Here is a 16,490-nt window from a genome sequence, read left to right on the forward strand (position 1 = left end):
TGTGTGAGGACTAAATATAGTCTATATTAAGAACGAGAAAAGTTTTAAAATATATATCGTTTTTTGTAAACGTCAGAGCATCGCCCTATGTGCCGGGGCTTAGCCCCGGACAGCCCCGGCCCATTTTAACCCCTGGGTATTTGTGAGGGAGCTCCTATATGGCATTACCCCGCTGAAGCTCACCAAAGTTTAACATATTTCATAGTTCAAAGTTTTGTCAATTGTTTTGTTTATTGGTCAAATACTGGTTTCTAATGGTTTCTGAGGAGTTTTACTGGAATGAAAGAGCACAGAGTCTACAGAAGCAAAAAAGCAGCATACTGCATTAAACCTGACCTTCACAGAGAGGTTGAAGTTCATGTGGAGAGGAGGCTTCAGTCGTCTGTCTGCACTCTGTTTAGTTGTGCTATCTTACATTAAATATAGTAAATGTGAGGTAAAGTGTTTCGCCAATGTAACCGGTTAGAACTCGAAGTTGCGATGAGGTCTTAAAATGTATGAAAAGGGTCTTAAAAAAGATCCTAAAAGGTATTACATTTGACTTCAGGATTCCTGTATATACCCTGTTTTAGGTAAATACTGACAATCAAGTGAATTAGTTTGATTGTAGCTCATTCTTGTCTAATCATGATGAGCTGTCAGCCCTGATGACAATGAAGTCTGACTCGCTTTCACCTCACAGACTCACTCGCTCTCAACCTTCTTTCTTACCCACTCTTTCCATTTTCTCGTCTCTTGCACCACATTAATAAACAAACGTTTTCTCATTAATAGAGCATGGTTCTAGGAATTCCTCTAACCTCCATTTCCCCCTGGGCCACATCGTGCCTCCACATCTCGGTTTTCATTTGAAAACTGCCGGCAGGATTCATTTACTCTTGTGCATGATGCACATAAAGTGGAGTGTGATGAATGCAGAATGAGCTCTGGCAGCCCGCCTCTGTTTCCTGAGTCAACTGGCTTGTTTACAACCAATCGTTACAGTGAAGCATCTACAGTTCCTTACTGGAACCTTCACACTCCAGCAGACACATTAAACACACTATTTACAACTATAAAGTGTCACTCTGTAGTTCAGGTGTCATGGGCCTGCTCTGAAATAGGCTTTGATGAAACGGTTAATTTGTAGATAGTAAAGAGCATCGAAACCTTAATGTAGACCATACAGTATACAGTATGGCACTATACTAAATCATGAATATTTGCAGGACAGGCAGATTGTTTAGTTTGTACATCTTTGAGTCGCTGTAGTACAATCATGTTGTTGTGCTAAATGGCCTGGTAAATCTCTCTTTTTGAAGATGACATATTAAGTTCATTTTCAGGTTTATATTTGTATTTAGTCCCTCTACTGTGACATGTTTCCATGCTCTAATGTTCAAAAAGATTTTATATTTCTCTCATACTGCCTGTGCTGCAGCACCTCTTTTCACCCTCTGTCTGAAACCAGCAGTCTGTTCTGATGGGTTAGCTGTCCAGCTCTGTTTTGATAGTGATAGCGTGTTATGTCAGAGCACTAGCCAATAGAAGCGCAAGTGTTTCATAGTGATGTCACTATATAAGAAAACGAAGGAGTTTCAGGCAGGGGGGGGGAGTGTGTGGGATTTTCTCTCCCACATACTCCCCCCCCACACACACACACACACACACACACACACACACACACACACACACACACACACACACACACACTTTGAAATTTTAGCATTTGCATACCATTAACATGCACAAAGACCTATATAACTCCAGGAAAGGGAAAACCTGAAAAAGCATATTAGGACCCCTTTCAACTACTTATTTTTTCCTTTATATTTTTTATTACTGTTAGTTTTTTCTTTAATTCCTTTTCTATGCTCAAACTTTTGGCTTTTACCCTTGATTCCTACTGTGATTTCCTGTTTCTTAGAATCCTTGTTTCTGTTTTTAATCCTGTTTTGCTATAGTCATTAGCACATCAACATTTCACCCATATTTTCTTCATGTTTACTCCACCACATAGCTTGTATCCAGACTTCCAGAGGGAATGATATGAGCTAATTTCATGGAGATATAACCCGTGAAATTGTCATTATGTCTTTGCTCAGGAGAATACGGAGCCCCCTGTGGTACAAATCTCTGCGGGCAACACACTCGGGGTGGATGTGTACAAAGTCCAGAGGCGCTTTTCTGGCAACCTGCAGCTGCCACCGTTGTCATGGCGACAGGCAGAAATGGAGCGGGACAGGGGGAGGTCGCCGACACCTGAAGATGATCCAGTGACCCGCAGCAGACCTACAAGCCTGCCCATCTACTCACTGCCCCGCATCAACATCACAAAGGCCGACCCCGACAGGTTAGGCTCCCGAAACCAAAGAGCCATCATCATGCAATGTGTATCATGCATTTCATATTCATGTAATGTCATCCTAGATAGTAATTATATAATTCATTTGTTGTCTGAGACGGATTACAATCAATACGGCCTATCATTATATCTAAATACTTTTAGGATATTGCTCTATATCAGGGGTCTCCAACCTTTCTTCGTCTGAGAGCTACTTTGAAAGTGGCCAAGAGCTACTTGCATCACATAGCACTCATCAGTTGAATTAAGCTACTTTTGTACACGTGTGAAATTGCAATACCCAAAGCTTATCAAAAATCTTTACTTCACATCAAGGTTCAAGAAAACAACAATTTCTCACATATTATATATATATATTATTATTATTATTATTATGTATTTATAAGTATGCCAAGAAAAATATCCCACACACCATTACACCACCAGCCTGAACTGTTGATACAAGGCAGGATGGATCCATGCTTTCATGGTGTATACGCCAAATTCTTTCTGACCCTACAGTCCGAATGTAAGAAATTGAGACTCATCAGACCAGGCAACATTTTTCCAATCTTCTATTTTCCAGTATGGTGAGCCCGTGTGAATTGTAGCCCCAGTTTCCTGTTCCTAGCTGACAGGAGTGGTACTATGTGTGGTCTTCTGCTGCTGTAGCCAATCTGCTTCAGGTTCCACGTGTTGTGCACTCAGAGATGGTCTTCTGCATACCTTGGTTGTAACTAGTGGTTATTTGAGTAACTGTTGCCTTTCTATCATCTTGAACCAGTCTGGCCATTCTCCTCTGAACTCTGGCATCAACAAGGCATTATTACCCAGAGAACTGCCGCTCACTGGATATTTTCCCTTTTTTGGAACATTCTCTGTAAACCCTAGAGATGGTTGTGAGTGAAAATCCCAGCAGATCAGCAGTTTCTGAAATACTGAGACCACTCCGTCTGTCACCAACAACCATGCCACGTTCAAAGTCACTTAAATCTCTTCTTCCCCATTCTGATGCTGTTTGAAATTCACCAGGTCGTCTCGACCATTGAAGATTCAAGAGAGATTCAAGATATTTATTGTCATATGCACAGTAAACAGACAGTTACACCATACAATGAAAACCTTACTTTGCTAGTCCACCCTACGCAAGTAAAATACAGGAATATAAAAATAAATGAATATTTAGAGAACAAAAAAAAAATAAGTTTGGCACACGGCAACAGCAGCATAAAAGGGCACATAAGTAGCAGCAGTTTAAAATATATTTAAATAGTATATAAATAGTTGTATAGCACATGGTTCACAGTGTATAAAATATTGAAACTGTTTGTCAGTCTCGTGGTCCTGGATTTCAGACTCCTGTGCCTGAGTCTGTGCTGGGTGCTGGTGTACTGTCCCTGATGATGTTGTGTGCTCTCCTGGTGACCCTGGTTTTGTAAATGTCCTGAAGTGAGGGGAAGGCTGCTCCTGAGATGTACTGTGCAGTTTTTATCACACGGTGGAGTGCCTTCCTGTCCTGAGCAGTGCAGTTTCCATAGCAGACTGTAATGGAGCTGATAAGGACGCTCTCAACTGTAAATCTGTAGAAGTTGCTGAGTATTTTGGATGGCATGCCACATTTTTTCAGCCTCCTTAGGAAGTACAGTCGCTGCTGGGATTTTTTATGTTTTGTTGTGCATTGTGAGACCAGGTGAGATCCTCGCTGAGGTGGGTTCCGAAGAATTTAAGGGTTTTAAACCATGTCCACCTCTGTCTCACCTATGGTGTGTGCTGCACCCTCTTCTTCCGTAGATCAATAATCATCTCCTTGGTCTTGTCTACATTCAGGGAGAGATTATTGTGCTGAAACCAGGTCACCAGGTTCGCCACCTCTCTTCTGTACGCTGCCTCAGCCCCACCGGTGATTAGTCCAATGACAGTCGTATCATCTGCGAACTTGACGATACAGGTGTTGCTCTGGGAGGCCACACAGTCGCGTGTGAAGAGGGTGTACAGCAGGGGACTCAGCACGCAGCCCTGGGGGGTCCCTGTGCTTACAATTTTAGTGCCTGATGTGCAGTTGCCAACTCTGACTGACTGGGGTCTGTCTGACCGAAAGTTCAGCACCCAGTTACAGAGAGCAGGTGTCAGTCCGAAGGTGAGGAGCTTAGCAGAGAGTTTGTGTGGGATGACCGTGTTAAAGGCTGAGCTGTAGTCAATGAAGAGGAGTCTTGCACATGTATCCTTGCCCTCTTAGTGTGTGAGGGTGGTGTGGATGACGGTGTTGATTGCGTCGTCAGTAGACCGGTTCTGACGGTACGCAAACTGCAGAGGGTCCAAGGTGTCTGGAATGTTCTTCCTGATGTGAGTTGTGACTATCTTCTCAAAACACCTCATCACTATTGGGGTGAGTGCAACAGGACGATAGTCATTTAGGCAGGTCACATTGTTTTTCTTTCGGAGGGGGACTATGGTGGTTGTCTTGAAGCAGGTGGGTACAAAAGCTTGTGCTAGTGACAGGTTAAAAATGTCAGCAAGCACTTCAGCCAGCTCTGATGAGCAGACCCCGAGGGCACGTCCGGAGATGTTGTCTGGGCCGGGTGCCTTCCGTGGGTTTGTTCTCCTCAGAACCGTACGCACCTCTGCTGATGTCACAGTGAGTGGTGAGTCCTGTGTGCGCTCTGTGGTTACAATCCCTCTCTGTTGGTTGGTGTTGAGGGCCTCAAAGCGGGCATAGAACTCATTGAACTCATTTGGCAGTGTGGGTTGGCTGGTTGTGACCCCCCGCTTCTCTGCTGGTAGTCTGTGATGTGTTGCAGGCCTTGCCACATGCGTCGGGAATCTGCGGTGGATCCAGGGTTTCTGATTATGATATGTCCTGCAGCGTTTTGTGGGCACAATGTTTTCTACACATGTGCTGATGTAGCCAGTTACACTAGAAGCATATTCCTCTAAGTCCACAGTAGAGTCATCCCTCAGAGCAGCATCCCAGTTTGTACCCTCAAAGCAGTCCTGAAGCACCAGTTCAGTTTGTTCAGTCCACACTTTAACAGTTTTACTCACTGGGGGGACTTGCTTGAGGCGTTGTCTGTGCGCTGGATAGAGGAACGCTGAAATGTGGTAGGACTGTCCGAAGTGTGGCCGGGGCACAGCCTTGTAGGCTCCTCTCACGTTGCTGTAGACGTGATCGAGAGTATTATTCTCCCTCGTCGGAAAGCTCACGTGCTGTTGGTATTTTGGGAGGACACTTTTGAGGTTGCGATGGTTGAAATCTCCGGCCACAGTAAACACAGCGTCCGGGTGTGCGGTCTCGTGTTTGTTGATGACGTCATGCAGCAGCCCCAGTGCAGTTGTGGAGTCCGCTTGTGGTGGGAAGTAGACAGTCAAAATAAACACTGCACTGAACTCCCTGGGCAGGTAGAAGGGTCTGCATTTCACCATCAACAGTTCAATATTAGCCGAACAGTGTCTTTCAACAACCTGTAGACCATGTCTACATGCCTAAATGCATTGAGTTGCTGCCATGTGATTGGCTGATTAGATTTTTGCACTAACAAGCAGTAAAACAAGTGTACCTAATAAAGTGGCCAGTTTATATTTAAAGGTTATTTGCTTTAGTTTTTTGTAGTTCTAAAACAAATATTTAACATTGGATTTGAAAATGAACAGCAATGTTTGCTGGGATATTTTATATTTAAATGTTTGGTTCACCACAGTGCGTTCATCTTTTTGTTGTTTCTTCCAGTCATAGCTGGAACCCTGTGCCCCGAAGAACAATACAAATGCTAATTTCATCATGTGGTACACTATAAGTGGACCATTAACTTGAATACAGTGTTATTGTTGTGTAGACCTCTGATGCCGAGCACAATGGGCTTCTGTTCCATGCAATGCATCCAATATACATAAAAGGGACTTTTTATGATGACTACTACTTTACTATATTGAATGGCAATTTGCCATATCCATCCTTTTTCTTTGAACCTCTATGACTCACCAAGCTATATTACCCATGATTGCAGCCTCGCTTCAGAGATATACTGCCAGTTGCTTTCATCTCTTTTCCTCTCATACTCTGCTCTACTGACTTTTTAAAAGCATGAGTTGCATGTATCTGGATAAAAGGTCAGGAGCTAGAAGAGTTTTGCTCTGTTTACCGCGCGTCACTGTGGACTCTCCATGACTTCTAGTGTTGTTTTCCAGCTGCTATTGATGAGCCAACAGGCATTTTTTAAAGATGTTGTTTTGGATTTACGTAATATAAACATATCATGCAAGAGGGAGGGGCTTTCAAAAGATATCTACCAATCAAAGTAATCATAAACCTATCGAGTATTTTCAGAAGTATAAGAGTGAACGTTTGATAGCACAGTTTTGTGAAATCGATCTCAGGGAAGGAAATACTTTTGTTATAACTGATCTGTTTTGCCACATGATTAACTTACAACTCTCCGTTCTTTATTAGTATCATACCAGTGAGGAAAGGATCTGATGACAGTGGGATTTCAACATTTTCAACTGTTCTTGCATCAGACTTGTTGTAAAGCAGAATGGAAGCCAGTGGAGTAAACAATGAGCTCAGGTTGGACCAGGCAGATTTGTGCGGTGCCGTCACTGGTAATCCTGACCCTAAACTCTCATCACATAACTCACCGAGATGCTTTCGCAAGCAGGTGGTAAACAAACGTCTCCCTCGATACAGGCGCTTCACTGTAGCGAACACCTGGTGAGTTTTTTTGTGATCGTTTAAAAAGAAAGATCAGACTTGACTCTGTTTGGCTATGCCAACTCTATTTTTTTTTTTATTTTTTTTTTAAAGGGCTCTACAGCAGGTGCATGGTTATTTGCAGTGGTGTGAGTACTCAATACTTTAGTAAAAGTAGAATAGCACCGTGTAGAATTACTGTCCTGCAAACATTTCTTTCATTAAGTCAACGTGAACTTTTATTGGCTTGAAATAAACTTCAATGAGAAAAAGTGAAAGGACTGATTATGCATAATGCAGGCAGTATGAGAAAAAGAACGACCTTTTTGAACATGAAAGCCTGGAGACATGTAACAGTAGAGGCACAAAATACAAATCTGAAAATGATAGGGCCATTTAATTCAAGTGGCCTAAAATGTTTCAGCTTGAGTGTGAATTAGATTCTAGTAGAGCTTTATTTATTAGGAGAATAATTCAAACCATTCTGTGAGAGACCTTGGGGAAAGCAACAGGTGAACAGATAGGTAGATTATGTAATGCCTTACAACCAATCTGAATTCTTAACCTCTTACCCAGAATATTGTGCTGCTTTCCTGGCAAATGCTGTCCCACTCTTCTTTGTGTTGAAATGTGTGAAAGACGATGAAATGATTTCACCATGAAATGTTGTTATTGTGAAAACATTGAAAAGAACAAGCTGAGCAGAGTCGTAACAGAAATGTATTCCTCAACTTTCTTTTCAAGGCTAATGAGCATTTAGTTGAGTATTTAGTACTTCTTTGAATCCTCTGCGTGAAGCTGCAGTCGATGGTTTTGAATATATATTTAACTGAAGCAGTGGCCTCTGTTAAGAACGCCAGCATGTTTCTTTCATCCTGTTTGCAGATTGATGGTAATAGGAGGTTCTGCTTCTTGTCAGTTTCCAAAATGTCACCCAGTCCACTGAGGGGTGGGGGGGGGGTTGGCTTTCAGCCTTTTGGGGGACTTCTGATGCTAAAAAAACCTTTCATAACACACAGTGTTTTTTTGTTTAATAACTTTGTCTCTTTGAGTTATAGATTTTAATTTATAATTAAATAATACCTAATTTGCATATTTAAACAAAACGTTTCAGAACGTCAGGATTTTACTATACATTTATTTTTAAAGCCATACTATGAGCTAGAAACGTCCAATTTTACAGAGAGGCTAGTTCAGCGTGGCAATAATTGTATTTGTTAATGATTGTTTACAGCAAGGATGGGCAAATGGCGGCCCGCGGGCCGCATGCGGCCCCCACCTCCTCTTTTTGTTGCCCTCAGAATAATTTATAAACAACGTAATTAATTTTTAAAAATATATATATTTTTTACTTGTAGTATTGATACCGTCCACTAGACTCCTAGTTACGTCGCGAGCTGCGTACTTGATTTCAAATACCACTAAATAATCTGTGACGCATTTGTGTGTATTGTGTTTTTTCCCGGGGAAACCCTCACAAGAAACACCGGCTGTTGTTATGCCTGCTGTGACGTTAAGTTGCCGCTTGTAATTATACCTTTACAAGCTTAAAAGTTGTTTTTATCATCTGAATTTGGCGAAACAAGTTTAATATTCTTAAAACCAAGACTTTGTTTATTTGAAATCGGATGAAAACAAACTGTCACGGACCCTGCCGTGTTATCTATGATTACCACGCTTTTCATTCATAATTTCAGCGGGAGGGGAGTGGTGCTGAGGAACAGCAGAGTGCGGGCTGACAGATGTCTGTGTTGACATTCCCCTTATTGTGGAATAAGGGGAATGCAGAGACAGGTTACAAGTGTTTTAGGTTCAAGATAGACAACTAATATCTGGGTTAGTGTTCATGACTTCATGTTTATGTCATCTTAATGGTTCATCTCAATACACAGACATTTTCCGTGCTTTCCAATAGTTTAAAATCGTTTTATTCCACTGTTTAATAACCTGTTCTTTACAAACATGCCACTTGTAAAAATGAAATAACATTTCTGTGAACCGATATTTGTTTAGTGAGTTTATTAGAGGATGTTCCCATTTTTTGGGGATGTTCCCTTTGATTGTAAAATGTCAATGAAGATGTCAGACTTAGTATATTTGTTAATGATTACATACAACACATGGAATATTTGTGTGTGTTCCAAGTGAATCTGCGGCCCCCTGGTGGCCAGTACATCAATTATGTTGCTCCCACCGCCATCAAAGTTGCCCATCCCTGGTTTACAGTATTCTCAGATTATTGGAGGTAAAGAAAAAGATATCCAATAATCTCTATAAAATTCAAACATAATCCAGAGTCTGTTTTTACATTACATTTTATTTCTAAAAACACGATGAAGAGGACATTTTCTGTTTGTTTAATATAGTGATACAACGAGATATCCATCAATTCCGTTTGAACTTTGACTTCAACATGTCAACCTGAACCTGGTATTATCTGCTCAGATTTCGGTTCCAAAATGAATGATCATCTTTATGTTGCAAATGTAAACATTCAATTTCAAAAAAGTAATCATACAAAAAACAAATGAATATTAAAGTTTCATGGTGATTGAATTAATATGTTTAGTTTTTCTTCATTATCCACAAACATCTTTAACACTTGAAGCAAGGCTTTTCTATCCTTTTAATCAGGAAGATTTCACATCTCTCTCAAAATGTTTTTGGCGATTAACTTTGGAACCTTGTCCAACACACCTCTTCCCTACTAGCAGCCTCTTCTGACCTCTCAGCCCTGATCCTTTACCTAAATAGGAATGAGTTGTCCCACTGTACTCTGTGTTCCTGGTAATGCTGTTTAATTCTTTTTAGAGGAAGGTAAACCAGTTTCTAGCAATTGTCTATTTTTGCTTTGATTGTGATTTTAAGTAGATGCGATGTGACCTGAAAACTATAAACAGTGCAAACACAGATGATAATATCCCCCGGTAAAAATCAATACTGCTTAGTGATGATTAATATTACACCTTATGCACACATTTTCTAAGTTGAGACTATTGAAAATCAGCAAACCACTTTTATCCTCCCCTTTCCTTTTTTAACTTTTGCATACTCAAGAGTCAAAGATGCAAAGGCTTTTATTGGCATATCCTCCAAAGCTACAGTGTAGTTGTTGCTGGCAATTCAAATCTAAAGTCCCTGGCTCCTCCAAAAGTGCAACATACAATATACTTACGACTTAAATAAATAAGGAAGTCAAATATACTGGTGCAAGTAAAATGCAGGAATAAGTAAACCATGTACATGTGAATTAAAAGGAAACTGAATGAGAAATGAAATACTGTGCAGTAGAATAAATTATCTCTACCACATATGCTTTTATAGGTCATTATATCTAGCCAAGGGAATAGGCGGGAGTGGATGAGGAAGGCCTTACTAATCCGGTTTAATATAGAGGGGAAAGGACAGACGGTCAGATAAAGTGTGTGTGTGTGTGTGTGTGTGTGTGTGTGTGTGTGTGTGTGTGTGTGTGTGTGTGTGTGTGTGTGTGTGTGTGTGTGTGTGTGTGTGTGTGTGTGTGTGTGTGTGTGTGTGTGTGTGTGTGTGTGTGTGTGTGTGTGTGTGTGTGTGTGTGTGTGTGTGTGTGTGTGTGTGTGTGTGTGTGTGTGTGTGTGTGTGTGTGTGTGTGTGTGTGTGTGTGTGTGTGTGTGTGTGTGTGTGTGTGTGTGTGTGTGTGTGTGTGTGTGTGTGTGTGTGTGTGTGTGTGTGTGTGTGTGTGTGTGTGTGTGTGTGTGTCTGGCTAATGATCATTAGATAATGATATTTACCGGAAATAAGTGAGTTGTTTTTACTATTAAATGTACCAAATCAATGCTGTGAGCTTACAGTAGATTAGTCAATTGGTAGAAAATGAATTGACACACATTGTTCCTTATTTCTTACACCAAACGATCTACAACTTCTCTTTGAATATTCGGAGCCTTTCTGTCGTTTTTCTTTCTACAACTAATTGATACCAAAATGGAGGAAAAGGGAGTTGTATTACTATTAATTGTGATGCTTTACAGTAGATTAGTCGACCAATGTATTCGTTGATTGGCAGAAGAAATATCGAAAACTATTTCAAAACATTTAAAATGGCAACAAAATATTGTTTTCAGCAACTCAAATATGGAGAGGTCCTGTATTCTGTTTTAATATATTTTGGATTGACAATATAAGACCTTTAAAGACTTTGACTTTGAGAAACTGGGATGGACATTTTGCCCAATACCTACAGCAAAAGATTAAGAATGTCTCCTTGACTATCATGAGCCGTTCTATCTTTGTTTTTCCTTCTATATGTGTCTACAGTAGGGGTTTCAGAATGATTGCATCATTGATAAATTGCCAAGTGAAATTCAAACATTTACAGCACATTGGCAAAATAAATTGTTCCTTAAAAGGAGCAAAAAATGAATTCCTCATGATAAAATTAAAGAAATGCTGTGTTCAGCCACTCAATTAAAAGAAGTGTCTTTTTCCGTTTTATATCATATTCAACTGAATATCTTTGGGTTGAGTCATTGGGAAACCATTTCCTACACCAATCAATGAATCTAGAAAGTAATCTGCAGATTAATCTCTAATGAAAATAATAATTACTTACAGCCCTACTTTCCCATATCTAGGATCAGCATCTACACAAATGATGCGTCATTGACACTGTGGTTTCCTGCTTATGGCAGATTACGAGCCCAGATCCCTTTAGGTGAAGCATTCTGCTGGATGAATATTGAATGAAGATGGGATTTTGATGACGTGCGTCGCTGTGTCTGTGCGTAATCAGTTGGGAGTTTGCAAATTCCCCATTAATCTGGGTTTCTCTGGCAGAGGTGTGGGACGGAGAGCGTCTCTCGGGGTCGGTGCCTGGTTAATCCCACATGCTGCAACAATGCGGCTAAATGTGGGGCAAATGGTGAAGCGATCTTTGGATCAGTCCAAAGTTTTTGCAGACACTTTTTTACAGCAACTGGGCTACATAAATCAAATGTCTTATATTAACCTTTTGAATTAGCAAGAGTGACTTATCTCTTATTCCTGCGGCGCAGTGATACTCTGACCTTTCACTCTAAACTCCTATCCAGCCGACCTGATCATCTGGTGGCCTATCAGCTCCTCCTCTCCTCCTACGTATTACAGCCGTCTGTGCATCAGTGGGGGTGTTACTGCAGGAAAACATGATTGGTAGATTGACTTTGTTTAGTGTTTAAAAAAACTAAACATGCAGATTTTGTATAACTTCTGCTGCTTGTTGGTTTGCTTTTAATCTGAGCCTTTTTCCCCCATCTTGATAAGTCCAATGTTGGGACTTCTTCCACAGTCTTTTTTTCTTTTGTTTCTATAATTGCCTTTTTCTATTGGGTATTTATTTTTTAAAGGGCTGGGACAAGCATTGAACATTATCTTACACTTTAAACTATTTGATTATATGTTCCATGAGTAGACTTATTGTTATTTGATTTATTCGTTAAATACCATGTACAAAGCATTACTCTGAAACGATTAGAGATTATATTTAATCAAACAATTCATCCAACTTTATTTATTAGAAATGTTCGTCCTTCCAGTCCATATAAGGTGCAACATGTAAAATTATGATTTAATAAAAATACTATACCAATTTTAAATTACATTTTTAATGCCGTGAGGTAGTGTGAGAACAATATGTTCAACTTGTTCAGGGTTAAGAAAAGGGAAAAACCAAACTTACTATGTAAACTCCCTCTGCAAGTAGATAGACAATACAACATACAACAGTTCAATTTCAAAGGGTTGACTGTCACAATGAAAAAAATAATATAAATATCCTGACGTCATACCATAAGAAGTTAATCCCTCTGTTTACTGGCCTGTTGCTCCTGAGTGGGGATGAGTGGATCCGTCATAGACAGTAAAGACAGACGGCCCCACTCTCACGCAGCAGCAAAGCATACTTATTTAATGAGCACAATAGTTTGGTTTTAGGCCATGGACGGACGGGTGAGTAATCATTTTAGGGTTTATGGAGGCCGGAACTTTCCCAGATGGGATTTGTGAACACGTTGATCAAGCCGGAACTTACAATAGAGGCAGCTTTTTGAAGGAACTGGGTTCTTACGGCCATTAAAAAACTGAAAAAGTCATGAAAATTCAAAATGCAAATTCCAGGCCTTGGAAAAGTTATGGAATACAATATTTTTCCCAAAGTTTTGGAAAACTCATGGAAATGTAACTAAAGTTGCATCAAATATAATTTATATTTTAGCTAATCGTCAAAATAGTAATACTATAATGATAATACAAACTGTATAGTAATGAAACGTAAAATGGCATTTAACTGACGAGGTGTTTTGCTGGTGAGAGATTCGAGTTGCTTTAGCGTGTAGATGCTAGTAAGCCTACTATTTGATTTGTTTTAGATAGGCACAACATGTTTCATATGCAGGCCTTATTTTCCTGTTCCATGTTAAAATAAACCATTTTCATTGGTACCGCTGAGAAAGAGTAATCTTTTTGGTCATGGAAAATTAGGTAAAGGTTATGGAAAAGTCATTGAAAATCATTGGTGAAAAAGTGTATGAACCCTGAAGGAAGTGCATGATGATGATTTGAGAATGCAGATGATCGATGATGGATCAGACCAGGGTTTTTAATGTTAATGAAAATGAGCAGTGGTAATGAGCTGGATCTCAATTCAAACAAGAAACTTAATTGAAACGTTATTGTCTGATTCAAATCACTAACAGCAATACAAACAAATGGATTTATGTTGATTGCTTTTCCTGTAAAAATTGACAGATTAAAAGAGACACCATGAATCTCGATTGACTGAAATATAACTACAAAAGTCCAGGAGATGGCGCTATGCTACAATTTGTTACACAATTAGTTTTTTAAAACGGCTTATTCTATTTCATTTATATATATATATTATTTTTATTTGACACATACATTTATGTCTCGAACAATTGGAGGAGATCAAAAATGTTTGATCAGATCAAGGCGACCGCTTCAGTACTAGTTTTTTAAGGCATCATGCTAAAGTGTACTCAGGCTTAATCCCTGTTGCTCCCGTAGGCATGTCTGCGGTATTATAATGTATTTCAGTTGCATTCGATAAAATCGTCCGATAAATGACATGTGATCGTATGAAATAAGGGTATTTGTATGCAAATAAATAAAAACAAATTTTTTTTAAAACAGAAGTGAATATATAACAACTAAAACTAGCAAACTGACCCTGAAAAATACATAAAATGTAAATACAAACTGTACTTATTTAACTCACTAGTTTTTCCTATTTCTTATCTTAGTTTTGAAGGTGAGAATGGTCCGTCGTTGTGCTGCAGCCCCTCAGACCCCCAGGCGTCCCCGGGCTCCGGGCTGGTTCTTCACCCCAACCAGGCGTGCCACGGCCAGCGGCGAGAGTCCTTCCTGTACCGCTCCGACAGCGACTATGACCTGTCGCCCAAGTCCTTGTCTCGAAACTCTTCCATTGTTGGAGAACTGTGAGTAGAAACGATCATTGAGAGAGACTGCTGTTTTAATATTCCCTCTGTTCAACTGCAGTCAGACTTTAATTGTTTTTCCCATCACATTTCAGGCACGGAGAAGACTTGATTGTGACCCCATTTGCTCAGGTAAGAGCTGATTATTTATTAATCTGTTGAAAAAAAAGCATCAGTCATTTTAATGATGTTTGCTCAGTAGCTTGTTTTGGCAAACACAAGGGCTTTCAAAATGTGAAGCACCTTGGTAATGGAGAAACTAACTTGCCCTAAGTAACCTCTCTGCCCTCTAGTGGACTTCAGTAGGCATGGCATTTTTTTTACAATATTTTTATTTAGTGAATAGTCCGAGACATTTGTATCTAATAGATGTCAGTGCGAAACCTAGTTTAGCAAATCCCTTTGTATCTTTCTATAAATAAACAAATACTGTGACCAGTCATTTATTCAAAAACACTATTGTCATGTTTTTAGGAATATAAAAGTATATAAATAAGTCTATGCATGACATGTTACATCTTTCCATACATCTTCCAAGACACTAAATGGGGTAAAATGATTAAACTGTTTGATTTCGACAGAAAACTTTATTTTGTTGACATTTTAGAGTCAGAATCTTACAGAGAGAAAAATAATATACCTGGTCATATAATGTGATATAAATCAGGCTTTGATCATGATATAGGAACAACGCCCTCTGTAAAACCTTCAGAAAAAGACTACCTTTTAACAATTTAATATCGATATAATGTATTCTGTATTCCAAGAGACTACAGGTAAAAAGGGTAAAATAAAATACCTAACCCCATCAACTTGCCCTACAGATGTAGCACTTCATTTCAGAGGCCTACCCATAGGGGTCCGTGATCTGCACGTGGTGGGCCCCTGCTGAAAAGGAAAACCCCCCCGCAGGAATTGATACGCCCCCTTGATACCTAACCCCATCAACTTGCCCTACAGTAGTTGATTACTAACATAAAACACGTTTTTTTTGTTACACATTTTCTGAAATGTTATGTTTATTATGCACATTATTTAATGCTTACTTTTGGTCCATTTAGAAGAAATCTACAGAAAAGAATAGAAAACTTTAGTTAAATAAACACATGAATGATATTTTAGATGTTTATCTTTCCATTAGTCTCAAAGAAGATCCACATTCTAAAATTGGACAGTTCATTAAAAAAGTATATTTTGCCCGTCGTATCTCACATTAAACAACCTAAACTGTAGTTTCATTGTTCCTGTCTAGAACTGCTTTGGTACTTGTAATAAGCTCAAACAGTCATTATTGTCACATGATCATTGAAACTTTGAATATAATAGGTAAATACTGCAGCTGTTCATAAGGTGCCTAACGAATGCAGTGTTTTACCTTGTTACATTTGTCATAGAGCAGAGTCATTCCTAAAGGTAAAGAAGTCATTTGTGCTGTTATGGGTCTGATGGATGGGTCATCATTGAGAGGCAGCTGCAGACGGGCACTCTAACTAATCATTTGAAATTGCTTAGTCGCAACAATTAGCCAATCACTTTAAATCAGGGGTCTCCAAACTTTTTTAGGATGAGAGCTACTTTTACTCCTCTTTTTTTGTTTTTTGCAGTGTATATAATTAGCACATTTTAACATTATTATATGCTTACCTTTAACCTTTGTGTGCTGTTTGGGTCTGTGGGACCCGTTTCAGTGTTTACTCAAATAAAATGTATTCCATTTAATTATTTTAACCTGCTTTATTTGGAGGTGGACCTCACATCCTCTAGGGGGGTCCGGGTGCATGCTCCCCCGGGAAGATTTATTTTTAAATGTTGAAGTGAAATGCATCAATCTGGTGCACTTTGAGCCCAACATGAATTTATGGATACAGCTCTCAACACTTAGATGAAAGGGAGCTGTATACTTTTCAATAATCCAAACATCTTTAGAATATGATCACAACCAATAACAAATAATTTAAACGTTTATTCTTATCTTATGTTACCTAGTTAGCACTCTTTCTTTTTATTTATGCAT

General features: G+C 39.4%; 1 protein-coding gene across 3 annotated transcripts in view; it reads left to right on the plus strand.

The window, feature by feature from the left end:
- LOC307018009 (3',5'-cyclic-AMP phosphodiesterase 4B-like) overlaps positions 1–16,490 on the plus strand; it is a 78,886-nt gene that overhangs the window by 30,585 nt on the left and 31,811 nt on the right. For all 3 annotated transcript variants that reach the window (XM_079648032.1, XM_079648031.1, XM_079648033.1), the window contains 3 exons: positions 2,085–2,332; positions 14,282–14,476; positions 14,572–14,608. In XM_079648032.1, the coding sequence (XP_079504158.1) occupies positions 2,085–2,332; positions 14,282–14,476; positions 14,572–14,608 (480 nt within the window). The remainder of the gene's footprint in view (positions 1–2,084; positions 2,333–14,281; positions 14,477–14,571; positions 14,609–16,490) is intronic.

Source organism: Notothenia rossii (assembly GCF_949606895.1).
Source record: "Notothenia rossii genome assembly, chromosome: 9".
Taxonomy (NCBI): Eukaryota; Metazoa; Chordata; class Actinopteri; order Perciformes; family Nototheniidae; genus Notothenia; species Notothenia rossii.